The 26627-nt window shown below is 43.6% G+C and overlaps 1 protein-coding gene across 4 annotated transcripts in view; it reads left to right on the forward strand.

The window, feature by feature from the left end:
• fermt2 (FERM domain containing kindlin 2) overlaps positions 1-26627 on the forward strand; it is a 144520-nt gene that overhangs the window by 52357 nt on the left and 65536 nt on the right. For 2 of the 4 annotated variants that reach the window (XM_070879200.1, XM_070879201.1), the window contains exons 5-6: positions 26042-26074; positions 26314-26539. In XM_070879200.1, coding sequence (XP_070735301.1) covers positions 26042-26074; positions 26314-26539 — 259 coding nt within the window. The remainder of the gene's footprint in view (positions 1-26041; positions 26075-26313; positions 26540-26627) is intronic. The other 2 variants (XM_070879202.1, XM_070879203.1) reach the window with 1 other exon arrangement.

Below are 26627 nucleotides of genomic sequence, written 5' to 3' on the forward strand. Positions count from 1 at the left end.
CAACCAATCTCCCGTTCAAGGTGCAGTTGCCTCTAAGTTAGCACTTGTGCTAGAAATATGATTTGCAAGAATTGCGTGTTGAGTCAGCTGACATCTCACTCCTCTGCCAAAGACCTCAGTTATTTTTTGCCTATTGGCAGCAGGTCTTTTTTAATGGAATTATTCCGATGTTGAAGATAATCGGGTCTGATTTGGTTACATATTTGGTAGTCTTTCTTGTAGTCTTCAGGATAGTTTTCAGTTGCTCAATCCATGTACTGACATCAGCATGCATCTCAAAAGAAAAAGTAAAACAGCCATTTAGAAGCCTCCAGTCAGATGTTTTAAAGATATTTTTCAGTGTGGCTAGAATGGGGCTCAAGGAGAGACTTCATTTCCAAGAGTTGCTTCTGACAAAAGCCTCTAAATATAGGCATGCTGCTGGCTCTGGTCAACAATTGCAGCTCACTTTATATAAACATATAATCCAATTAGCTCTGTACTTTTGGGTGGCAGTATAAAATGGCTAATGTGTTTTCTTCAACGTCCTGTTGACAACTGCATTGCTGACATTGGCAACATGGTACACTAAATATGTAGCGATGCTGCATTTCAACAACATGCACACTGTTGGAAAAGATGGTTTCTACAGGCAATGTTCCTGATTGTAACAGAACCAGAATTGGACTTTCTCACTAATATAAAACCTACTCTGCCCATACAAGCATCTTTGTGCTCACGGCCCTGTATGGAACTTCTCTAGGCATTGAGCAGAGCAGAGCGTATATAAGCTGCAAATTCTTAATTGCTGTGCATTAGTAGCACACGATCACAGCACCAAATGGAAAGTATTATGTTTCCTGCCAGTTGGGAGTTGGTTACAGCATATTGAGGCACTGTTTTAACATCAGTCCTGATAAAAGTAGTTATTAGCTAGCAGTTGTCAATTACAATGTGTGTATGCCCTCCAATACATGGGTTAAGTATTGCACTTCCTTATTCGCATTTGTTTCTAGAAAAATGCAGAACACAACTTCCACGTAGTGTCATGCTAGTTTGAAAAATTAAATGAATCATTAAGCTGATTGATGTTTTATATGATGGGTGTGGTAATTTAGTCATTGAAGCCAAATAACCATTCCTTTTTATAAAAGAGGAAGTCTCCAATTGATGGGCTGAAAAGGTATGGTTGTAGTGAATGAGAAAATAATTTCTGCCAAGAGCCTTCCATGTTCAGGAAAGCTGTTTCTGCTTTCAAAAGATGCATAAGATCAAAAGACAGGTACAGAAAAAATTTAAAAGGCTAATGGAATATTGGCTTTTATCTCCAGGGGGGTGGAAGTTATTTTACAATTGTATAAACTCTGGTTAGACCCCATTTAATGTTCTTTGATGCTCTGTTCAGTTCTGAACACCACCTCAGAAAGGATATATTTGCCTTTTGAAGGGGTCCAGCGCAGGTGCACCAGAATGATGCCTGTGCTAAAAATGTTAACTAACGTGGATAGGTCACATAGACTAGCCTTGTATTTCCTTGAGTATAGAAGATTAAGGGGCATTCCAATTGAGCTGTTTAAGATGATTTTAAAGGTTTTGATAAGGTCAATAAAGAAACTTTCCTCTGGGAGAGTCCAGAACAAAGGGGCACAACCTTAAAATTAGTGCTCTGCCATTCAGGAGTGATGTCAGAAAGCACTTCTTCACACAGGATAGTGAAAATCTGAAACTCTTTCCCCAAAAAGCTGTTGAGGCTAGGTCAATTGACAATTTCAAAACCTGAGCTTGATACATATTTGTTAGGCAAGGGTATTGAGGGTTATGGAACCTAGGCGGAATTAAGATGCAGACCAGCAATGATCTAATTGAATAGCTGAACAAGCTCAAGTGGCGCTTTTCCTGTTTCAATGTTCATGATGTGTGGTGTAATTCTTCAAGATTTCAAAGCTCGGGGTAGAAAGACATAATTAGGCATTAGTTGGTCCGTATTCCGTTTCTCTGGATCGGTTCCAAGAAAATGCATTTTTCCACAGAATATGACTGCAATGGGTTATAACATCAACAAAAGTTCCGGCTTAGCTCTTTGTTGAGACATAATTGCAGATGCATCTTTAGTGCTAAAAATAACTCGCCTTTGCACAGTACATCTGGATACAGAATGTAGCCATAGATTACCAGAGCAAGAGATGGGCTGCTTTGTAATGAGAATATCAAATCTGTTAAAGGAATCAAATAGTGAACTATCGTCCTTAATCTGTTTTCCTTGGGGGAAATATTTCTCCCTAAATATTTCCTTCCAAGAATTTACAACTTTCTGATGTTCAACCTCTCCTGAGGAAGGCGAGGTTCTGAGCCAAGATTCAACCACACTTGTTTTCACTTATAACCTAGATCTAGTGACACACATCAGATGCAATTCCTTCTGGCAGCTGGCCAATTAACTGCTTGGCCTGTTAATTAAAGAGCTGCCATAATTGGCGACTACCATTCTGGCGTTTTGATAATCCACTCGTAGTTTGTTTTCTGGATTTGGCTTCATGTTAATTGATTTTAAGATTGAAAGTTGGAAAATGTTTTTAATATTTGCATAGTTGGGGTTGTGTTCTGAGTTTGATCAGTGCTCATTTGGAGGGTCTATTGGAGTCTACCATCCCTATTTGGATAGGAAAATTGTTGAAAAATATCCTGCTGTTTAGGCTAATGAAATATCAGGCCCTTCATTTGGCCTTTGACCCCAGTTTCAATCCTCTTATCCACAATTATTCAATGCTCTTAGTATCGTTTATTTCTTTACTCTTAAAATCATTATTTTTCCTGCATTTGGTTTGTGTCTGTTGACTACGTGAGCTTCAAGCACTTGGTTGGTATCCGTTGCATTATTTGGACAAAGGCATTCTTACCACTACCACTTTGTTCATGCCAAAAAAAAAGGATGGTAGTTGGGTGTAATTCTTCATCAGCTATTTCAATACTTTTTTTGGAGTGCATGTGTTGTCCATTTTCATTCCTATGTGTAGACCTTCACTAATGTCCTGTAATAAATTTCATCTGTTATCTATGTGCTCATTTAGATATTATGGGAAACTCCTTAATTTGACTCTTTTTTTTTTTGCATTGGATTCATGAATCTAAGTAATTTATTTAAATTGGGACTACTAGTGGTTCCAACACCGAGCTCGAGGGCATCTCACTCCATATTTTCCCCCACTGACACAACTCTTCAGCAAATTGCTTATCCATACCCAACATTTACCCTGACTTCCGACTAGTCTTTCATATGAAACTTTGTCAATTGCCTTCTCGAAAGTCTAGGTGCAGCAGGTCATGGGGCTCGCCTTAGTCCACCTGAGATGCCACTTCCTCAAATAAATTAAGGCAGCTTTTACAGCAGGATTTTCCCTTCTGAATCCATGTTAATTGCTGTTAACTAAGTTAATATTGTACAATTAAGAAATAACTTGTCCGTGATGGTCATCAAATGGCTGGGGACTATGGGATCAAGTTTTGGCCGCCCGCTAAAAGGGCACCCATCGGAGAGGCCCGCCTAATTTATAGAACAAAAATTGCGCCGAATACTTGCCTCGCGATTCTCAGCTGTAGGCCCATTTCCACCTCGGCGCTGCGCAGCAGGAGCTGCTGGGGGCGGAGCTACAGCCCTGCACCAAAAACCGTGCCGGCAGCTGCGCGTGTGTCTCCGGGGCGACGACCCTATCCCCGGCCAAGTGGCCTGCGCATCTTACCTCGGCGGCGGGGTCCGCCTGCCCGGCCTCTCTCTGGGGGCGGGCCCCGCCCAAAGAGACGTCGGCAGCCCGGCATCGGCTGCTTGCGGGCCCCGCCTGAAGTCCTCGGCAGGGCCCGGCTTCCTTGTCGTCATCGGGGCCCGCCCACCCACATCTCGCTGGGGCGGGCCCTGCCCGAAGAGTCGGCAGCAGCCCAGCATTGGCTGCGTGCAGGCCCCGCCCGAAGTCCTCGGGGCCCGCCGTCATTGTCGTCGTCTTCTCCCTGTTCCGAGCAGCAATAATTATTTATTTATGGATTGGTTTTTAATTTTTCTTTTTTTTTTTATTTGTATTGATTCATTGGTTTGTTTTATTTATCATTTATTATTGATGGCTCTTTATTTGTAAAAGTGGCTTAATGTTTGTAAACCCTCCTCTTCCTCTTCTATCTTTCATTCCATATGCCTGATTTCCAAGTGCAGGCAAGGTTTTTCTGAACGTACAAAAAATCTACACTTACTCCATTCTAAGTTAGTTTGGAGTAAGTTTTCGCTGCCTAAACTTGCAAAACAGGTGTAAATGGCCGGACACGCCCCCTTTTTGAAAAGAAATCTGTTCTAAAATGAAACTGTTCTAACTGACTAGAACAAACTAAATGCCAAGAATTGCAATTTCTAAGCTACTCCATTCTAAACTAGTTGCTCCAAAAAAATAGGAGCAACTCGGGCTGGAACTTGGTGTGATGAAAGCAGAGCTCATTCTTGCTTCTGACTCTCAAATTGCAGGATTATAGAACTATTAAAAAAATTTCACTAGGCCTGATTATTGAAAGTGTCTAATTGACACAACAGGCAGAAGGAATTCAGCTTTTTTGGCGCTGTAGCTATGTCTCAAAATATACCCATTTTACAAGTTATTTCTGTTGGAATATTTAAGTAAAAACAAGTTGGAAATATACAGATCTCAGTACCTGAAGAATACAGCTGAAAATACACTGTCGGAGCTGGAAAATAAGTGAGTCCTTTTTTTAATAGGAGTGAACAAGCTTTTTATTTGTTCTGCTGGAATGTTAAACATGGAAATACAGGTACTTGTATTTTTCCTCTTTCCATATGTACTTTTTTGAAGTTGGCAAACTTAGGACTAGTCAAAAATATACCCAGTTTCTTTGAGCTTATTACAGATGTGCATTACCTAAATTTGTATAATTGTATGTTTCTCAGCAGTAACTCTAAATATTTATTTTAAATAAAATGTGGATTACCATGGAATAATGGGTTAGGCAGCCTCATCTTAGAAGCTACAAATAAAATGTATGTCAAAGCTAACACTACAAGCTGGTGAAGCTCTTTTGTCGTACTGGAGCTGCATATTTGTGGATTTAAAAAAAAAAATGGAATATTGTAACTCAAAATGGAGACCTTCACTCTTGTTTTGGAATTTTTGGTCATGCCTGGCAACTCGCGAGGTGGTATTTCAAAGGCTGCACTAGGAAATGTATCAAACCTCATTGCTAATGCTTTGTGTATCCCAAGCTCACGCATGGTATTACGTAATTGCTAGAAACCAGGCTCTGGATAATTTTTTTCTTCTTCCATATATAGTATGCTAAATGAGTTGCAAGACAAATGAATACAAGCTATTTTAACCCAGTGTCACTCAGTTCCATAAAATAAACAGTACATGTGTTTGACCTTTTTCCCCAGATTACCAAATGAATGACATTCATTATTTTTCTTCATTTTGACTAAATTAGACTGGATTGCTTTTAAACCCCAAGAAACTAAGGGGCCGAAATTGCCCCTTTTCTTTGAGGCAGCCACGGATCGGTAAGGAATGACCGATCGGTAAGGAATGACCGCTCGGTCAGCGCAGAAGGACTGACATTTTAAAAAATTGCCCTCATGGATTTTCTCAGCGGAGATAGTCTCCACTCCGCCTGTTTTTCTGCCCTGCCGGGGGCACACCGATCACTTACCAACCAGTGGTGATCCCCTTTCCGATCCATGTGGGAATTGCCTTGCGGGAGCATCGGTGCTACTGACCGCTTTTCCCGGCGGGAACCTTGTGGCTGGGCGGTGCGTTTGCACTTAAAGGGGAGAGCGCACTGCCTTGGCTACCATTTTATTTTGTCAGTCGACTGCTAGGTCAGCCTGACCATGGTGGCCACGGGTTTGGTCGAGCTGCTTTGACAGCCCGGTACCCCCTCACGGGTACCGGGCCACTGGCCCGGCCGCAACCCTCACTGGTGGCCCAGTGTTTGCCACTAAAGTGGCTGCGGAGTTCGCAGCAGCCCTCCCCTTTAGCTGAAGGGGAAGGACATTGTGGCACGGCACATCTGTGTCATGCTGACATCATCAGCGCTGCTGATTGAGCGATGGCTGCTCCGACCGACCCACCCACACGTCCGCTCCACTGATGTTGCCACTTTCACCCAGCTACAAAAAAAAAATTCAAAGAACTAAATTTTTCCGGATTGTCTGCATGCATTGGGGTGGACAGAACCCTCAAAAATCAGTAGATGGGCCCCGTTTTGGGCACTGGGCAACTTCGGCCCCTAACTATTCAGCTTCACTGATGGGCCATCAGTAAGACTTGATGATGCATACTTTGGCGGAAATTGAGTTGGCATTTTTCAGTTCTGATTTACCAGTTTTCTGTCAGTCACTTATTAATTGCTAAATATTTTCTGTCCCAACTTTTAAAACTCCAGTTAAATTCTTTTGCAAATTAAGTCTGATTCTTTCAACAAAAACTTCCTGATCATTGATATTGCTGTTACTGAGGGTTCATTCATTCACTTAAGTTTATACTAGTTTATCCCAAGCTTTTATGAATACTCGTGGAGATTCTGCAGAATTGCTCATGGACAATATAGACTTGAAGGCTGAGGACTGTTGTTTACTGGACAGCAGCGGTTAGAACTCTACGCTGGGAGTTGGGGCAAGGATGAGGATAGGATAGCAATATTGAGCTTTGCTGCTGCCACTTCATTTGCAGGTCTGTCTTTGATAGTTGGCGGCTGTTGCTGTCAGAGCCTGTGAGGAGGTGTCTGACAGCTGGTTATAGAATGTGTGCTGTGACTCCAAGTCTCTGCTTGGCTATTAACAGTGAGGGATGTCTTTGAGAGGACTTTGGTATGCTATTCTGGCAAGTGGTGGAGGGGGTGGGTAAGAGAAGTGGCAATAGTCCTGGACAACAGTGCCAAGAATCACTGAATTTCTGAGAATAGTAATAAGATTCTGTTTGACCCCTTGTGTTTTAATGTAATTGTGGTTGTTACCACAAGGAACATCCTAGTGACCTGAAATCTACAGAGGGATGTCAGTGGCTCTTGGGAAGTTCTTTGGGTGGTCGGAGCATGTGTGTCAGATGCTCTAGAGAATAGTAAAGCATTCAGAGGAGCAATTGGGGTTTTGTGTGAGGAGCATGTAGGATGGGTTGAAAAGCTTGGGAGCCCACTTGCACTACTTTCATCAGTGTTTATGCATCTTTCAACCTAGTGCCTCGTCATGATGTTGGAAGTTGAGGGTACAAAGCCACATTTTGGATTTTATCCCAGATTTTTACTCTAGCTCCAAGACTTGTGTTTAAAGGTACACAAGACACTCAACCTCTCTCTCAAAATCAGATGAGATCTGTTAAGCGAAGCAAAAGGGGAAATAGCAGAGGCTTTGACCATCATTTTCCAATCCTCTGACTTCAGGTGCGGTGGAGGACTGCTAATGTGGTACCTTTGTTAAGAAGGGGATAGACTCGAGTAATTACAGGCCTGTCAGCCTAACCTCTAGTGGGAAAATTATTGGAAAAAATCCCGAAGGGCAGCATGAATCTACATTTAGAAAGACACGGAATAATCCGGGACAGTCAGCACGGATTTGTTAAGGGAAGGTCGTGTCTGACTAACTTGATTGAATTTTTCAAGGAGGTAACCAGGAGGGTCGATGAGGGCAGTGCATATGATGTAGTGTATATGGATTTTAGCTAAGCTTTTGATAAGGTCCCACATGGCAGACTGGTCACGAAAGTTAAAGCCCATGGGATCCAAGGCAAAGTGGCAAGTTGGATCCAAAATTGGCTCCGGCAGGAAGCAAAGGGCGATGTGTGTTTTTGAGCCTGGTAGGATGTTTCCAGTGGTACGCAGGGCTCAGTACGAGATCCCTTGCGTTTTGTGGTATACATCAATGATCTAGACTTGAATATAAGGGATATGATTAAGTAGTTTGCAGGCCGATGATACTAAAATTGGCTGTGTGGCTGATAATGAAGAAAGCTGTGGACTGCAGGAAGATATCGATGAACTGGTCAGGTGGGCAGAACCGTGGCAAATGGAATTTAATCCGGAGAATGTGAGGTAATGCATTTGGGGAGGGCTAACCAGGAAAGGGAATACACATTAAATGTTTGGTAGGAAATTGAAGTGTAGAGGAACAAAGGGACCTTGGAATGATGTTCACAGATCCCTGAAGGTAGCAGGCCAGGTGGTTAAGAAGGCATATGGAATTCTTGCCTTTATCAGCTGAGGTATAGAATACAAGAGTTGGGGGGTTATGCTTGAACTGTATAAAACACTGGTTAGACTACAGCTGGAGTACTGTGCAGTTCTGGTCACCGCATTACAGGAAGGACGTGATTGCACTGCAGAGGGTACAGAGGAGATTTACAAAGATGTTGCCAGGAGTGGAGAATCTTGGCTGAGGACAGATTGGATAGGCTGGATTTGTTTTCCTTGGGACAGAAGAGGCTGAGGGGTGATCTCATTGAGGTGTGTACAATTATGAGGGGCCTAGATATAATGGATAGAAAGAGTCTATTTCTCCTTGGCAGAGGGGTCGACAACCAGGGAGCATAAATTTAAAGTAATTGGTAGAAGGTTTAGAGGGGATTTGAGGCAATTTCTTCACGCAGAGGGTTGTGGGGGTCTGGAACTCACTGCCTTAAAGGGTGGTAGAGGCAGAAACCCTCACCACATTTTTTTTAAAAACTTGGATGTGGACTTGAAGTGCCGTAACCTGAAGGGTTACGGACCTAGAACTGGAAAGTGGGATTAGGCTGGATAGCTTCTTGGCCGGCACGGACACGATGGGCCGAAATGACCTCCTTCCGTGCTGTAAACTTCCATGATTCTGTGATTCTATATGGTTATCCACTATTGCCCATCCTATATTTGATGTTTTAATTGATGGTGATGAGTGGTGTCAGAATGTGTGTTTCAGATATTTCTGAAAATATTGCAGCATTCCTTTTCACAGGTAATATTAGTTGCTGGTAAAATCACTGGATTTACTGCACTCTACTCACTGTCTTGAACAATGGGCTCACCAGTAGATATGCTGGTGATGGTAACTACTCCCAAATGCAATATTGTGGCCTTGGATGGATCAGGAGGAGCACTTAAAGATATTGTTTGGAAAATACATGGGGTACCGGTCACAATTGTTCCATATTGATACTTGGGAGTTTTGGTGAATGAAAACTTCAGTTTGAACACATTCCTTTGGGATCATGCTGAGAAGGGATGAAGAGTGATTTGGCCTTTGTCATCTTTCTTCACTCATTTGCAAAATCCCAATACAGTTCAGGCTTGGGGCATCTAAGGTATGTCCAAACAGTTCTGTGATTCAGAACTTCCAGGCATGTGGTGATTGGGCTTCCTTCAGACCTTGTGCAAGATCCATAAACCAAGCTGTGAGGAAAATATGTTACAAAAAGAGAAGCAGGACAGCAACATCCATGAACCTGTTTGAGTATCTTTGAGGAGGTATTGCTCTCGCACGGCGAATGCCTCTTCACAGAAGTTGCTTATAAGTATGATATGCAGCATTAGACTTTGACATCTAGAACATCAAGGCGTCCAGAACAATACAAGCTGCCATGTGTCGGTCCTACCACAGTAAAAGCAGATGTCTAGTCTCGCTGCTGTAGAAACTGGGGACAACTGCTACAGGACTGTTACCTGGAGAATGGGTATGAGTACACCTGCTCCAGGACTTAAGTGCTATTGTGATTTGAGAGGCAAGTAGTTATTAAAGTTTCACACCTCCAACTAGTTGAACCGCTGTTCAGTGACATCATGGTGTGTCAGAAGGATAATGGCAGAGCACTCACACACCTTATTGTGAATTGTTTTCTGTTGTCTCACTTGTGAGGAACTCCTGGTATCTGCTGTCTGCCCAGTGAAGGCTTAACCCATGCCTGTCATTTTTTCTGACAATTTTGTGACTTGCCTGGGTGGATGCAAGTACAGTCTCTTTGGGGTTGAGGTGGTTTCGCGATGACATGCCTGGAAATAAAAGTTGAGAACCAAGTTAACACTCTGTAAATTACCTGAACCAGGTGAGTCTGCAGTCCTCCTGGTCAAAATTGACCAACAAGCCTAGCTTATTCAGTTAGACCTGGAGGAGCAGGCCTGTCACTGCTGTGGGTAGGATTCTGCAGTTTGTTCCAGTTAATCCTGAAAGTGAAGGCTGATGTCCGAAAGTTAGGGTGGTCCTAACTGAGAGCAGTTGCAATAAACTGGTCCTTTTCAGAATGGCAGGCAGTGTCTAGTGGGGTGCTGCAGGGTTCAGTGCTGGGACCCCAGCTATTTATAATATACATTAATGATTTAGACGAAGGAATTGAATATAATATATCCAAGTTTACAAATGACACTAAGCTGGGTGGCAGGGTGAGCTGCGAGGAGGATGCTAAGAGGTTGCAGGGGGACATGGACAGGTTAGGCGAATTGGCAAATGCATGGCAGATGCAGTATAATGTGGATAAATGTGAGGTTATCCACTTTGGTGACAAAAACAGAGGCAGATTATTATCTGGTGACCGATTAGTAAAAGGAGAGGTGCAATGAGACCTGGGTGTCATGGTACATCAGTCAAGGTAGGCATGCAGGTACAGCAGGCAATAAAGAAAGCAAATGGCATGCTGGCCTTCATAGCAAGGGGATTTGAGTAAATGAGCAGAGAGGTCTTGCTGTAGTTGTACAGAGCCTTGGTGAGAATACACCTTGAGTATTGTGTGCAGATTTGGTCTCCTAATCTGAGGAAGCACGTGCTTGCTATTGACCTGAGTGCAGCGAAGGTTCACCAGACTGATTCCTGGGATGGCAGGACTGACATGAGGAAAGACTGCATCAGCTAGGCTTATACTCACTGGAATTTAGAAGAATGAGAGGGGATCTCATAGAAACGTATAAAATTCTGACAGGACTGGACAGGTTAGATGCAGGAAGAATGTTCCCGATGTTTGGGAAGTCCAGAACCAGGGGACACAGTCTAAGGATAAGAGGTAAGCCATATAGGACTGAGATGAGGAGAAACATTTTCACCCAGAGTTGTGAACCTGTGGAATTCTCTGCCACAGAAAGTTGTGGACATATATTCAAAAGGGAGTTAGATGTGGCACTTATGGCTAAAGGGATCAGGGTTTTGGAGAGAAGGCTGGGGTGGGATTCTGAGGTTGAATGATTAGCCATGATATTGAATGGCGGTGCAGGCTCGAAGGGCTTAATGACCACCTCCTGCACCTATTTTCTATGTTTCTATGTATTTACATGTTGCATGGTGTTTGGTTAAATTCCAGTAGTTACTCTGTGCGCACTTGGAGGTACACTTCACTGTTAGGCCACTGAAGGTCTCTGGACTTCAAGTCAGATCATCATCATTGGCGGTCCTTTGAGCGAGGGTGACTTGCTTCCACATGGACTCTCAGATGTTTCAATGAAAGACCTGATATTCCAGTCCTAAACTCCAATTGAAGAGGTGGAAGATGCCGGTGCATGGATTTTTTTTAACATGGTGACTGCTGCACATCAGATCAGCTACCACATGGGCTTGACAGAGGTAGGCCTTTATCCAGTGGCCAGGGTTTACCAGAGTGACTAGAGAACTGCTCTGCTGCACAGACCTAGTGCGCACACCTCGCAGTGTGGGCTGGTCCGTGCTGCCTCTGGGCCCTGTATCCTCCTTTGTAGCACCTCTGCCACGATCTCTCGCTGCTCCCCAGCTGTACCTGGGCCCCGTCGATGTTCCTGCCCACGCTCCAAACGGCAACCTGGGTTTTGATGCCGTCGCACACTTTTAACAGCTAGCACTGGAAGCTGCAGTGATATGCTCTTTACCCTCCTGACCTGCGGTAGTGGCCTCTCGCAGGTTGGGGTGGGCCACGATGTTCTTCTGGGCTCACCATATACTACAGGTGGATGTGGATTTCTGTATCATTTGATTTGGAAACTCTTAATGGATTGCAGTTGGTGACAGCTGACCAAAAAAATTTGAATTTACAGGCCTAGAAATGTTTTCATATTCGTTACTTAATGTCAATAGAGGCTTGAAGGATAGGTGATTTTATAGAAACTTATAAGATTGAGGGGGCTTGACAAGGTGGATGAAGAGAGGATGTTTCCACTGATGAGACTAGAACTTGGGGGCACAATCTTAGAATAAGGGGCCGTCCATTTAAAACTGATGAGGAATTTCTTTTGAGGGTAGTAAATCTGTGGAATTCGCTGCCTCAGAGCTGTGGAAGCTGGGTCATTGAATAAATTTAAGACAGAGATAGATAGTTTCTTAACTGATAAGGAAATAAGGGGTTATGGGGAGTGGGCAGGGACGTGGACCAGAGTCAATGATCGGATCGGCCATGATTGTATTAAATGGCGGAGCAGACTTGAGGGGCCATATGTTCTACTGCTCCTATTTCTTACGACCAGGATTTGCGGAAACCCAACAATAAGGATTGGGCTGATGGGGTCATCAGTTGCCTATTCATGCCAGCATGTGTCCAGTCAATATTCACTCAGTCACTATTGCAGTGAATCTTGGGAGGGGGTGTTTAAGAACTGTATCTCTATCCTCTTCTGACACTCTCTCGGAGTCCCTACAATGTCACATTGAATGCAGTCATGGGAAACTGTTTATGGTCAGTTTATGCTTTTGTGTTTTTGAATCTGGTTGCTACTGCCCAATTTGAAAACAGAGGGACCATTAGGAGTAAATGTTTTGAAACTTGTTTTAATTGAAGCAATTTTATGAAATTGCTTATAATTAGTCTATCACCTTTTTGTCTTGCAGTAGTTTATTTCTTATGCAGAATCTTTCCTTTTTCCAAAAATGATATCCCATCTGCACTGGTTTAGATGAATTATTTACAGCAACTATGTTTGTAGCCAAATTACACTCCTAATCAAAAACAGTTTCATTTATGTATATGCAATTCCTGCAGTATCTGTACTTACTTAAAATCATGCTTGCATTACATGATTTGGAGCAGAACCATATAGGGTTTCCTATTGTGCAACCTTGGAAGAATGAAGGAGTATACAGTCTGATTTATGGTGACATAAAGTTGAAAGCTGCAGAACATTTAGCAAACTTTCAGTGCAGGCTGTCTGTATAAAAGTTTGGTCTGTTGCCCAGAGCATTCTGCTCCGTAAGGATGAATCGATGAATCATAGAATCATACAGCACAAAAAGTGACCATTTAGCCCATGGTATCTATGTCAGTTCTTTGAAAGAGCTATTCAATTAGTCCCCTGTTCTTTCCACATGACCCTGCAACCTTTGTTGTTGCTGGGTCAAAATCCTGAAATTCCCTACCTAACTGCATTGTAGGAGTACCTTCATCACATGGATTGCAGTGGTTCAAGAAAGCAGCTCCCTATTGCCTTCACGAGGGTAACTAGGGATCAGCAATAAATGAGTTTGCCATCCCGGAAATGAATTTTTACAAAATATTGTATTTCCTTTTGTAGTTGAATCCATTTCCATAAACCTTTTTCAGGCAGTGCATTCCAGATCCCTGCAAATAGTTCCATAATCACAATTTATTTTCTTCCCCTCACCCGGTTCATATATCTTAAATCTGTGTTCTCTGATTACTGACCCTTCTGCCAGTGGAAACTGTTTCTCCCTATCTACTCGAAGTATATGACTGTACTACTTTTAAAGTAAGAAATTAAAATGTATTTGAAGAATCTGCAGCAATCTCATAAATGAAGGGAAGGAAATGATGAAGCATGAAAATGGAGCAATGAAAGTGGTTTTTTTTAAACCAGGGTGGATTCTTGCAGATTAAAACTTCCATTTGTGATTCCAGATAAGTTTTAGGGAATGGAGTCGGTGCGGGCAATGCAGTTTCCCTGAAACACTAGTGATTTGCTAGGCCATGGCCGAAGGCATCAACCACATACATGTAGTGGAGTCTTGCCAACGTAAGGGTGCAAAACGGACCCATGGAAATTTATTGAGTGAGTTGCCTCGAGGATCAGAGAGGTAACATTTGCAAATGATGCCGAACTAGGAGGGGCAGTGAATTTGGAAGAGGCAGCTTGGAAATTATAGAATTAGTTGAAAAAGATCCAATGGCAGATTAAATGTAATGCAGACCATTATAATGTATGAAGAAAAAAATAGGCAACTGCCATACACCTGGAATGGTGTTGAATGACAAAAGGTGAAGCTAAAAGAGACTTGGGTGTACTTGATGCTAAAGGTATTCAATCCATGCAGAGGAGCAATCAACAAACTCCATGGGATGCTGAAATGCATAGCCAAAATAGTATAACAAGTCAGAGGGGGTAATGATGAAACTTTATATTACTCTAGTCAGACTGTACCTTGAATACTGCATTCAGTTCTAATCACAGAGACCCTCAAGCAGTGGAGCCAATGCAGATAAGAACCACAGGGCTAATCCGCAGTATTTGAGATGTAAGCTACAAGGAAAGACTGAAGAAACTTGGGCTTTTCACCCTCGAAAGGGGGCACTTGAACGGTGACCTTGGTTAAATATAAGAAGTTAACCAGGAATATTACTTTAAGTTAAACTGTGGGAATAAAATTGGGGGACACTGATTCAAACTAGAGAAAGCTACCTTTTAAAACAAATATCAGGAAATTCTTCTTCATACAAGAGTAATCAACATATAGAATACATTTCCAAATGGTTGCTGAGCACACTGGATACAGGAAAGGCTAAGGGCCCTGACAATATCCTGTCTGTCCTGCTGAAGACTTGTGCTCCAGAACTAGCCACATCTCTAGCCAAGCTGTTCCAGCACAGCTACAACACTGGCATCTACCCAACAATATGGAAAACTGCCCAAGTATGTCCTGTCCACAAAAAGCAGGACAAATCCAATCTGGTCATTTACCACCCCACAAGACTGCTCTCAATCATCAGTAAAGTGATGGTAGGTGTTGTCGACTGTGCTATCAAGTGACACTTAATTCACCAATAACCTGCTCACTCAGCTCCAGACTGCATTACAGCATTGGTCCAAATATGGGCAAAAAGCTGAATTCCAGAAGAGGTGTGAAAATGACTGCCCTTGACATCAAGGCAGCATTTCACTGAGTATGGCATCAGGGTGCCTTTAGTAAGATTGGAATCAAAGGGAATCCAGGAGAAAATTCTCCACTGGCTGGAGTCCTACCTAGCACAAAGGAGGATGGTTGTAGTTGTTGAAGGCCAATCATCTCCATCCCAGAACATCACTACAGGAGTTCTACAGGTCAGTATCCTAGAATCAAATATCTTCAGCTGCTTCATCAATGACCTTCCCTCCATCATATGGTCAGACGTGGGGATGTTCGCTGATTGCAGTGTTCAATTCCATCCGCCGCAACTCAGATAATTAAGTAATCTATGTCTGCATGCAGCAAGACCTGGGTGACAAGTTGTGAGATTTTCCAAAGCATTAAACACTTTCACCAATAAAAAGCCATCATCAATAATAAATTATAAACTAAAAAAAATTACATTTTACAACCCCTCCATCAAAGCAGCAGACACTGGGCTGCGATCGTTCGGCTAGGGGTGGCCTGAAAAACACCGGGAGGGAGGGCGACATCCACAGGGCAGAGCCCCAGCATGCAGGCAGCAAACCGAGCTACGATCTTTTGGCCAGGGGATGGGAGGTCTGAAAAACACCAGGAGGGAGAGCCAGACAGCCAGCCAGCGCACACCTTTTTGAAAGCTTAAGTTTTACTTCAAGTATGGGTGTTGCATTATCAACGCCACGGATTTTGCAATGGTTCTCCATCAATTTGCTACATAGGAGAGAATTGATTAGAGCTCACCGCACCAGGGACGTCATAGCCCATAGGCTGATGGGGCAGGAGGCCTTACCCACGTCGGCAATATCGAGTCAGGCGTTCGTACCTGGACATGAGCGAGGCTGATTGTGTCAAAAGGCTGCGTTTCCACAGAGAAGTTGTCGTTGAGAACTGTGATATGCCGAGAGCAGATTTACAGCCGAGAAGCAGAACGCCGACTGCCTTGTCCGTTGAAGTGAAAGTTACAGCTGCACTTTCCTTCTATGCCTCCGGATCGTTTCAAGCTACAACTGGAGATGTGTGCGCCCTCTCAACGGGCAATACGTGCCTGCATTCACCAGGTCATTGCTGCACTGTGCGCAGAGGAATGACTTCAAGTTCCTAATGACCGGCAAAGCAATGCATGACGGGGCTCTGGGCTTCAGGATTACTGGCTTTCCAAAGGTACAGGGCTGCATTGATTGTACCCACATCGCCTTGCGAGCACCTGTGGAGGATGCCGAGTAGTTCAAGAATGGAAAAAGTTTCCATTCCATTAAGGTGCAGCTTGTGTGTGACAACATGCAGTGCATCATGTCAGTCGATGCAAGATACCCTGGCAGCACCTATGATGCATTCATCCTATGCAACAGCATTATATCTGACATTTTTGAGGAGCAGCCAGAAGGGCAGAGCTGGCTACTGGAGATGACAGGGTCTCGCCACCTGGCTCATGACGCCCCTACGTGTAACATGGACTGAAGCTGACCAATACAACATGGCACACATTGCGACGTGCAGCATCAGAGGACCATTGGCATCTTGAAACAGCGTTTGCGATGCCTGGAGCATTCCGGAGGCCACTTGCAATATTCCCCTGAGATTGTTGGTCACTTCACTGTTGTGTGCTGCATGCTGCATAATTTAGCCATGAGCCAACAGGAGCTGGTAGTGGAAGAAGACAACCCATATGAGATGAGAGTGCCTGATAGTTGTCGTCATTCCCATCCTGCTCTTCCAAATTACTATCAGGAAGCCATGCAAGTGCCTGATGCCGGAGCATGACGTTGGAGGAGGGCAGTCCATCGTGCTCTAACGATTGCTCCACCCTCCGCCAGCAACTTATCCGTGAACGCTTCAATTGCTGATGCCTGAGGGCTCAGTGACCAGTGTTCCGCATGGACATGTTAATTTTTTGGGGTTGTTCCTCTGTTGTTAATGGAACATGATTCAGTTTTAATGTAAATATATTGAAAAGCGCTCAATGTATTGCATGTTTGTGTAATACAACAATTATTTTATCAAACGTTACTTTAATATGACTTTAAGATCACTTATAAACTTAACGTTACAAAAGTTACAAAACCATTTCAATGTGAAAAATCTTGCACTCAAGATCACTTAACCTTCAAGATCACTTTTTAGGTGTGAAATAAAATAATTTACTCTAATTGACATTTAAAAACCCTAATCACTTAAGTTGTAAAGTTACAAAAATTACAAAACAATTTCAATTTGAAAAAAAATTACAGTAACAGCAAAAACAAGAACAGCAGCAGCAAAAAGTCTGCAACCATCTCTCATCCACATCTCTGAACGTTCACTTCTTCATGGGGGTGTAATTTGATTGGCCGGGCTGTGTGCCCTTATTGCAGCAGCAACCTCCGAGGGCCTGTGCCGTCACTTGCATCCTCTCCCTGACGGCTTGTGCTGTCGCTTGCACTCCCTCTGACATTCCCTCCCTCATTTCCCGTGTCATTGCTCCTATTTCTGCCGACAGCCCCATTACCTCATCACCCACCGCTCTGACGCTGCCCACAAGTGATTGGGTAAGGTCATAGGTCTCCACACCCAATGCCACAACCTGAGCCACATCTGCACGCTGCATCTCAGGAGAGCGTGTTTCAATTCTTCTGCTCGACCTGGGTCTGCCAAGTGGCATCACTCCAGTGGGAGACGCACTTGGACGGTGGGGGCACTGGGTGTAAAATGCTGCATTACGCCACCACCACTGGGACCCGCAACTTCGGAATCTGTGAAACCATCAAATGTCAGACCACAACCTATGCAACTGTGGAAAAACTGATATGTTAATGTGGACTAATACATATTAAGTGCAAAAGTCTCCCCTGAAGACATTTCAGTTAACCCCTGCACCTTGGTCTGGATCGTCCGTATCTCGTTCTTCTGGATCTTCAAGATTGGCATCATCTTCAAAATATAACACCAGTCAAATGGTTAGCAGCATAGGAGGGGGCAGAATGGGTGACATGAGTACTCACACATAGCAGGCCAGGCAGCAGGTTTAGTTGAAGGGCCATGATGCATTTTCAGGACTTGCCCTCTCCCTTGTGTGGGCCCAGCTTGTGCAGTACTGATTTTCTCCAGGTACAACTCATCAAAGCAGCAACCCTCTGTTCCAAGGGTGTCAGTGGATGCAGGTTTGGCACGCCTCCTTCTGTTGGAGTTCTTTCCCTTTTTTTGTTGTGGGCCAATTTCTTCTGCAAAGATTAAAATATAACTTTTTGCAGAGTGTGTCTTTCTGCAGGGTGGGACATATACAGATGGTCACATTTACAATTGCGATTCCATTGAAAAAGGAAAATCTTACTTTTACACTAACTACTTAACCAAGGTCGTGCCATTTCTTTTTATACTGGCTTCCAGATCTCCTGGTATGCACCACTGCGCAGTAATCTTCTGCAATTAGGTTCCAGCGTTTCTTCATTTCTTTGGGTGCCACTTTTGTGTGACCTCTGTTACTGGCATCCAGCTCCTGCCATCTCTGCTCACTCAACTTAACTAGTGTCTCCATTTCCTCATGCAAGAAATTTTTCATGGGCGTTGTTCCATTGCTGTATTGAATTGACACTCAGTGATTTTTCAAAACACACACTCCTTACTTTGCACGCACTTATGCAGCACTCCTTCTGGAAGTTTAGCAGCAACAAACAGTACTCTCTCTGATTCCAGCAGCTGATTTTTTCCACAGTCAGCTAACGGCATTCCTTCAGGCACAAAAGATCAGTCAAAAGGCTTTGCACAGCTCCACACAGCCAAAAATCTATTTTATGGCTGCCAATGTTTGTGTACCATTGCACATGTTTGCACACTCCAATGCGCAACGCTGCCGGCACTCACTGACGCTGGGCCCTAGCCCCCCACCCCCACTGACCGGCAGTGCTTTCTCAACGCCATTTGCTCTGCCCCCAGAGGCTCCTGCTGCGCCGCACTGAGCTGGAAATGGGCCTACAGATATCCGAGAATCGCAAGGTAAGTTTTCGGCACTGAGTTTTAGTTCTAAAAAAATAGGCGGGCCTCTCGGAGGTGCGCCGTTCTAGTGGATTTCAGAAACTCTGGCCCGTAGGTATGTTTTCAGTGTTTCTCAATCTTGTAATGAAGTCAACTTCTACATGCCGCAGAATGAATCCAAGTTTCTACAAATACATAAAAAGGAAGAGTGGCTAAAGCAAATGTTGGTCGGCTAGAGGATAAGATTGAGGAATTAATAATGAACAGGGAAATGGCAGAGACGTTGAACAAATATTTTGTATCGGTCTTCACGGTAGAAAACACTAAAAACATCCTAATAGTGAATAATCAAGGGGCTACAGGGAGGGAGGAACTTAATACGATCACTAATGAAGTAGTACTCAGTAAAATAATGGGACTAAAGGTGGGCAAGTCCCCTGGACCTGATGGCTTGTATCTTAAGGCCTTAAAAGAAGTGGCTGCAGAGATAGTGGATGCATTGGTTGTAATCTACAAAAATTCCCTGGATTCTGGGGTGGTCCCAGCGGAGTGGAAAACTGCAAATGTAACACCCCTATTTTTTTTTTTTAAAAGTAGGCTGACAAAAAGCAGGAAACTAACATCTGTTGGGGAAAATGCTGGAGTCCATCATCATCATAGGCAGTCCCTCAGAATTGAGGAAGACTTGCTTCCACTCTTAAAATGAGTCCTTAGGTGGCTGAACAGTCCAATATGAGCACCACAGTCCCTGTCGCAGGTGGGACAGATAGTCATTGAGGGAAAGGGTGGGTGGGACAGGTTTGCCGCACGCTCTTTCTGCATGTCCATTTATTAAGGAAGCAGTAGCAGGACATTTGGAAAAACATGATTCAATCAAGCAGAGTCAGCGTGGTTTATCAAAGGGAAATCATGTTTGACAAACTTGCTGGAGATCTTTTGAGGATGTAACGAGCAGGGTGGGTAAGGGGAACCAGTGGATGTGTTGCATTTGGATTTCCAGACGGCATTCGATAAGGTGCCACATAAAATGTTACTGCACAAGATAAAAGTTCACTGGGTTGGGGTTAATATATTAGCATGGATAGCGGATTGGCTAGCTAACAGAAACCAGAGAGTCACGATAAATGGGTCATTTTCCGATTGGCAAGCAGTGACTAGTGGGTTGCCGCAGGGATCTGTGCTGGGTCCTCAACTATTTACAATCTATTAATGACTTGGATGAAGGGACTGAGTGTAATGTAGCCAAGTTTGCTGATAAAGATGGGTGGGAAAGCAAATTGTGAGGACACAAAATCTGCAAAGGGATCTTGACAGGCTAAGTGAGTGGGCAAAAGTTTGGCAGATGGAGTATAATGTGGGGAAATGTGAAGTTATCCACTTTGGCAGAAATAATAGAAAAGCAGATTGTAATTCAAATGGAGAAAAAGTGCAGAGGGACCTGGGGGTCCTTGTGCATGAAACACTCAAGTTAGTATGCAGGTACAGTAAATAATTGGGAAGACAAATGGAATGTTGGCATTTATTGCAAGGGGAATAGAGTATAAAAGCAGAGAAGTCCTGCTACAACTGTACAGGTAAAGCACCACTGGAGTACTGTGTACAGTTTTGGTCTCCGTATTTAAGGAAGGATCTACTTGCATTGCAGGCTGTTCAGAGAAGGTTCACCTAGGTTGATTCCGGAGATGAGGGAGTTGACCTAGTTTGGGCCTATACATATTGGAGTTCAGAAGAATGAGAGGTGATCTTATCGAAGCATATAAGATAATGAGTGGGCTCGACAAGTTGGATGCAGAGGAGATATTTTCACTTGTAGGTGAAACTAAAACTAGGGGACATAGCGCCCAAGTTTTCCCCCAGGTGCGGGGGAAAACTTTTCTACACTAAAAATGGCACCGAAAACTTATCCAGGTATTCTCCCTGCTCCTTGGAACATCGCAGGCCTTGGCATGGAGCAGCACAAGCAGTGGGGGGGCAGAGCCAGGTCCCAGTGCTGAAAACAGTGCCGGGACCTCTGCACGTGTGCAGTAGCTCCTCGTCCCCAGAATCTCTGCAGGATGTGTGGGAGGGGCCCGAAGGACGCCACCTCCTAGCCCTGGCCGAATGGGCTCCCTCACATCGGCTATCCCTGCTGCGTTCAACCTCCACCCCCCCAGCCTTTACCAGTGCCGCATTCAGCCTAGCCTCCCAGTGTGCATCTTACCGCCTCTAGCCCTGGCTGAATGGCTCCCTCGGCGGCCTTCTACTAATGGTTTTTCTGCAGTAAAGCTTTGCTGAAGGTAGGACTTCTATTTTTTTTTTTATTTATTGATTATGTGGTCCTAAATTCTTTTGATTTACATTCAAGTTTACACTTCTTCTGCTTTCAAAAGGAATTTTGTAATAGTTTGGCTGAAACACTTATTTACAGGACTTGCTATAATGTATTTGCTAGTTTACCAAGCCATTTTTAATCTAGTTGTTTAGTGCTTTGTAAGTCTTGGTGCTAGGTGCAGGTCCTCTCAGCTTCCTTGTAGATTTTATTATTGAATGCTTATTTTTCTGCTTTGTTTAGTGCTTGGTGCTTTAAATGTATTTACCTGTGCTGATTTCTTAGCTCACAGCAAGGTTTTTCTGTGCAGCCACAAGTGGCCACATACACTGGCATAAGTTAGTTTGGCGTAACTTTTAGCTGTCTAAACTTGCTAAAATGGCCAAAACAGGTGTAAGTGGCTGGCAACATCTCCTTTTGGGGGGAAAAAAAACTAAACAAAAAAACCTAACTAACTCACTTACACTGGAGCAAATTAAATGGGCAGAATTGCGATTTTTAAGATGCTCCAAAAAAATCTAGTTGCTCCCAAAAAAACGGAGCAACTCTTGGGCAAACTTGGGCCTTCGTCTTAGAATAAGGGGCTGTTCATTTAAAACTGATGAGGAGGAATTTCTTCTCTCAGGGTTGTAAATATATGGAATTCTCTGCCCCAGAGTGCTGTGGAGGCTGGGTCATTGAATATATTTAGAGGTGATACAGACTTTTGAGCGATTTAAGGGAGTAAAGGGTTATGGGGAGCGGGCAGGGAAGTGGAGCGGAATCAATTATCTTATTAAACGGCGGAGCAGACTTGAAGGTCCAAGTGGCCTACTCCTGCTCCTATTCCTTGTGTCTTTTTATATATATTTTTGGAATCGAGGGATATGGAGATCGAGCGGGAAAGTGGATTTGTGGTCGATGATCAGCCAGGATCTTATTGAATGAGCAGGCTCGAAGGACCCAAGGGCCTACTCCTGCTCCTATTTCTTATGTTCTTTATGATGGAGAGTGGAAGCAACAGGGTGGATATTGCTCCTTTTGAGATTTCTAGCTTTGGCATTTTGCCCAGTTGATTGTCCCTTTTCCAGCTGTGTTAAGATGGCTCACCATTATTGTGTAAGTTGGAGAGGAGGAAAATCATTGATCACTAACACACACAAGTAATTTATTTTCATTTTGTAATTAATTACAAAATGAAACTTCTAATGAGGAACTCTGGATCAACTTGGATGGTAACTGGAGGATGTTTTGATTTCAAGAGTAGTGGTTTTGTCGTGGTAATACAAGATGTAAAATGAAATACAAGTGCACCGTCCAAAATCCGGAGTTCCGGACCGGATGATCCTGCCTTGCTTCGCCGCCCTTACCATGGGGCCTCCTCGCCAGCCCGCCCGAACACCACCTCAGCGGGGCCGGCCAGCTCGACCATCTCCTTGGCGGGGCCCACACAAGCACCTCCTAGGCAGGGCCCGCCCGACGACGACAATCTCCTCGCCTGGACGGTTCGGACAGTTCTTCAGCGGGAATCCCCCCTGGGCTTTCTGACGTTCCGAAATCCGGAAATACCCGAACCTGGGCTCAAGTGTTTCCGGATTCGTGACATCGGAAAACAAATCTAAGATCCGGAATGGCCTCTGTCCCGATGGTTCCTGATTTTTAGGTGCTGCACCTGTAGAATTCTCTGGCAGGTGATTAGGTGGAAGATAGTGTTATGTAGTCATTTGTATCCATCCAATCTTCTGAACAGATGGTTTGAATGATTTCAGGAAAACTAATCACTTGAAATTTCTTCCTGATTTAGGTTCAAATCAAACAATGACAAAGATGTCCATGTCTAATTGAACTATAAAGTAACGGGACTTAAATTCCCCTCTCTTCGAGGCACTCTTCTGTAGCTCTTGAATAAATTAAATTGTTCATTTTTGACACATCGGGTATATCACTTAGATTGCTTGAACTCTACACTCAAACTGTTCATTTTGAAGTTGGTAAATGCCAACTCCATCATAGGCAGTCCCTCGGAATCGAAGACTTGCTTCCACTCCTGAAGTGAGTTCTTTGGTGGCTGAACAGTCCAATACGAGAGCCACAGTCTCTGTCACAGGTGGGACAGATTGGCGTTGAGGGAAGGGGAGGGTGGGACTGGTTTGCCGCAAGCTCTTTCCGCTGCCTGCGCTTGATTTCTACATGCTCTCGGTGTTGAGACTCGAAGTGCTCAGCGCCCTCCACTTAGGGCGGTCTTTGGCCAGGGACTCCCAGGTGTCAGTGGGGATGTTGCACTTTATTAGGGAGGCTTTGAGGGTGTCCTTGTACCGTTTCTGCTGCCCACCTTTGGTTATTTTGTCGTGAAGGAGCTCCGCATAGAGCACTTTGAGTCTCGTGTCTGGCATCCGATCTATGTGGCCTGCCCAGCGGAGCTGATCGAGTGTGGTCAGTGCTTCAATGCTGGGGATGTTAGCCTGGACGAGGACGCTGATGTTGGTGCATCTGTCCTCCCAGGGGATTTGTAGGATCTTGTGGAGACATCATTGGTGATATATATCCAGCGATTTGAGGTGTCTACTGTACGTGGTCCATGCCTCTGAGCCATACAGGTGGGCGGGTATTACTACAGCCCTGTAGACCATGAGCTTGGTGGTAGATTTCACACTTTTTTTTTTCCTCAAGCGGCCGAAGGCTGCACTGGCCAACTCTATGCTGCTATAGTAAGAGTGCTTGCTTCTATTGGAACAACAACATCTACAACTTGCATTTATATAGTGCCTTTCAACATACAATAAAACGTTCACAGGAACATTTTCAGTCAAATTTTGACAGCCACATAAGGAGATATTAAGGCAGATGAAGGTTTAAAGGAGGAAAGAGGCTGAGTGGTTTAGCGAGGGAATTCCAGAGCTTAGGGCCTCGGCAACTGAAGGCATGGCCACCAATGGTGGAACGATTTAAAATTGGAGATGCACAAGCGAGTAGAATTGGAGAAGCACCAATATCTCGGAGGATTCTAGGGCTGGAGGAGGTTACCTCTAGTAAGCCAGTCTCCATCAATGTGTTGATTTTCAGTTTTTGGCAAGGGAACTGACACCAATTTTAGGTAGTACTACAGTTTATCATTACTTGAGCTTTGTGTTGGACTGTAGTATAATTGCAATTGATGCAAGACTATTTTAAATGTGTATGCCTAGATACTACTGATTGTGATATATTGCAATATGACTGCATATCATGTTCATATGACTTGTTTATTTTGAAGGAATTAATTCCTCTTAGAATAGAGGAATGACAGATGTATTAAGCATTCATATACTAATGTTACAAACCGTAATTCTAGGCTATTTATTTGGACGAAGACTAGCTTTACACTTAATAGTAAAGAGCAAACAACTCTTTCTAATATTGGAAATTTAACCAACTTTCAGACACTGGTGATCAGAGCACTGTGTATCTATTTAAGCAAATGTGCTAAGTTTTGCTTTGTCGGAGTACAGAGACAGTTATATGGACAACTTGCGTGGAGAAACCAGATTTTAACTGCAACTGGCATCATTCCATGATATAAATGCACCCAAAAGACACATTTACTTGGGGTATGTACACAGGGTCGGATGATGAAGGGTCCACTTGCACTGTAACCAGTGGTTGGCCACTGTCCTGCCAATTCTTTCCAGTGGCAGTCAACTGAATTAGTCAAGGGTGAATCCACCAAAGGTGGTGATAACTGGGAGTGCTTGAAAAGAGAGGATGCAGAGGAGAGTTATGAGGAGGTTGCCTGGATTGGAGAATTTTAGCTATGAGGAAAGATTTGGATAGGCTGTGCTTGTTTTCCTTGGAACAAGAGGCTGAGGGGAAACCTTATTGAGGTATATAAAATTGAGAGGCCTAGATAGAGTAGATAGGAAGGACCTATTTCCCCAAGCCGAGGGGTCAACAATGAGGGGGCATAGATTTAAAATAATTGGTAGGAGGTTGAGGGGAAATTTCTTCACCCAAAGGGTTCTGGGGATCTGGAACTCACTGCCTGAAAGGGTGACCGGCAGAAACCTTAACCACATTTAAAAAGTATTTGGATGTGCACTTGAAGTGCCATAATCTACAGGGCTACAAACCTAGTGCTGGAAAATGGGTAGCTCTTTGTTGGCTGGCGCGGACACAATGGGCCGAAATGGCCTCCTTCCGTGTTGTAAATTTCTGATATATTAGAAAACAAATTCAGTATGTTTGATGCAGTCTTGAGATCAATGAAATGTTTTGCCCAAGGACCTTTTTTAAATGTACATATTCAGACCAGCACCAAGTCCATGCAATGATATCAAAATCCGATTTTTCAGCTGTATTGGATTGATTTTCTTTCAGTTACATCATTCACTTGCTTGTACCCTCATCAAATGGTGAAAACACCAATTTATTTGAAATGTATAGCACATATGCCAAGACCAACATGTATTCAAAATTAGCCTTGTTAATTTTTTTAAAACTTGAGTTTTTTTTGTTTACTGTGTATGCTTTCACAGCGGCCCTTCCTCTTACAAATGCATGTTGGTACGGCTTTGACGCCTGTAGGCCCGCTAATTATTTCACTAGTGTTACCAATGAAGCAGGCTCTATAAAGGGGATATGATGAATTCATTCGTTTAATTGTTCTCATCACTGGCTATGTTCTTGCATGTTGTTTTGCTCTGCCTGCTCACTCTGCTCTGCCTTTTCACTCCGTGCTATGCCCTGCCTGCTCTGCTCTGTCCTGCCCTTCTCATTTCCTCTGTTTTCCTCTTCTGTAGGCTCTGATGTTCTTTATATTGGTCCATCAAAAGGTAAGCTTTCAATTTATCACTGACTTTATGATCTGTATTGCTGTGCTATGCACAGCTGTTTGTGCTTTGTTTTTGTTCGGTATTTCCAAAATACAGATTTGTATAATGACTAGAATTATTGGTCCTGCAGTTGTGCACCTTGCTCAATGCTCTATATCCTAACTGCAATTAACAGAATAACATTATTTCTTTTAATCTTTTTTTTTTTCTCTCTCTTTTTCTCTCTCTCTCTCCTTCAGGAAGTATTTACTCGAGTCCAGGATTATATAGCAAAACAATGACACCAACATATGACTCAAGAGATGGTAGTCCACTTTCCCCAACCTCAGCTTGGTTTGGTGACAGTCCTCTGTCAGAAGGCAATCCTAGTGTTCTTGCGGTGAGCCAGCCAATCACCTCTCCAGATATTTTGGCGCAGCTATTCAAACCCCAGTCTCTACTTGATAAGGCAAAGACTAATAAAGGGTAAGTACAATTACTTTCCCCTTTTTTTTTTTTCTTTCTTTTAAAGTATGAAGTCACAGTTGTGTAAATTTATTTTAACTTCGCATGT

The sequence above is a fragment of the Pristiophorus japonicus genome, chromosome 4 (genome assembly GCF_044704955.1).
Source record: "Pristiophorus japonicus isolate sPriJap1 chromosome 4, sPriJap1.hap1, whole genome shotgun sequence".
In the NCBI taxonomy this organism is placed as follows: Eukaryota; Metazoa; Chordata; class Chondrichthyes; family Pristiophoridae; genus Pristiophorus; species Pristiophorus japonicus.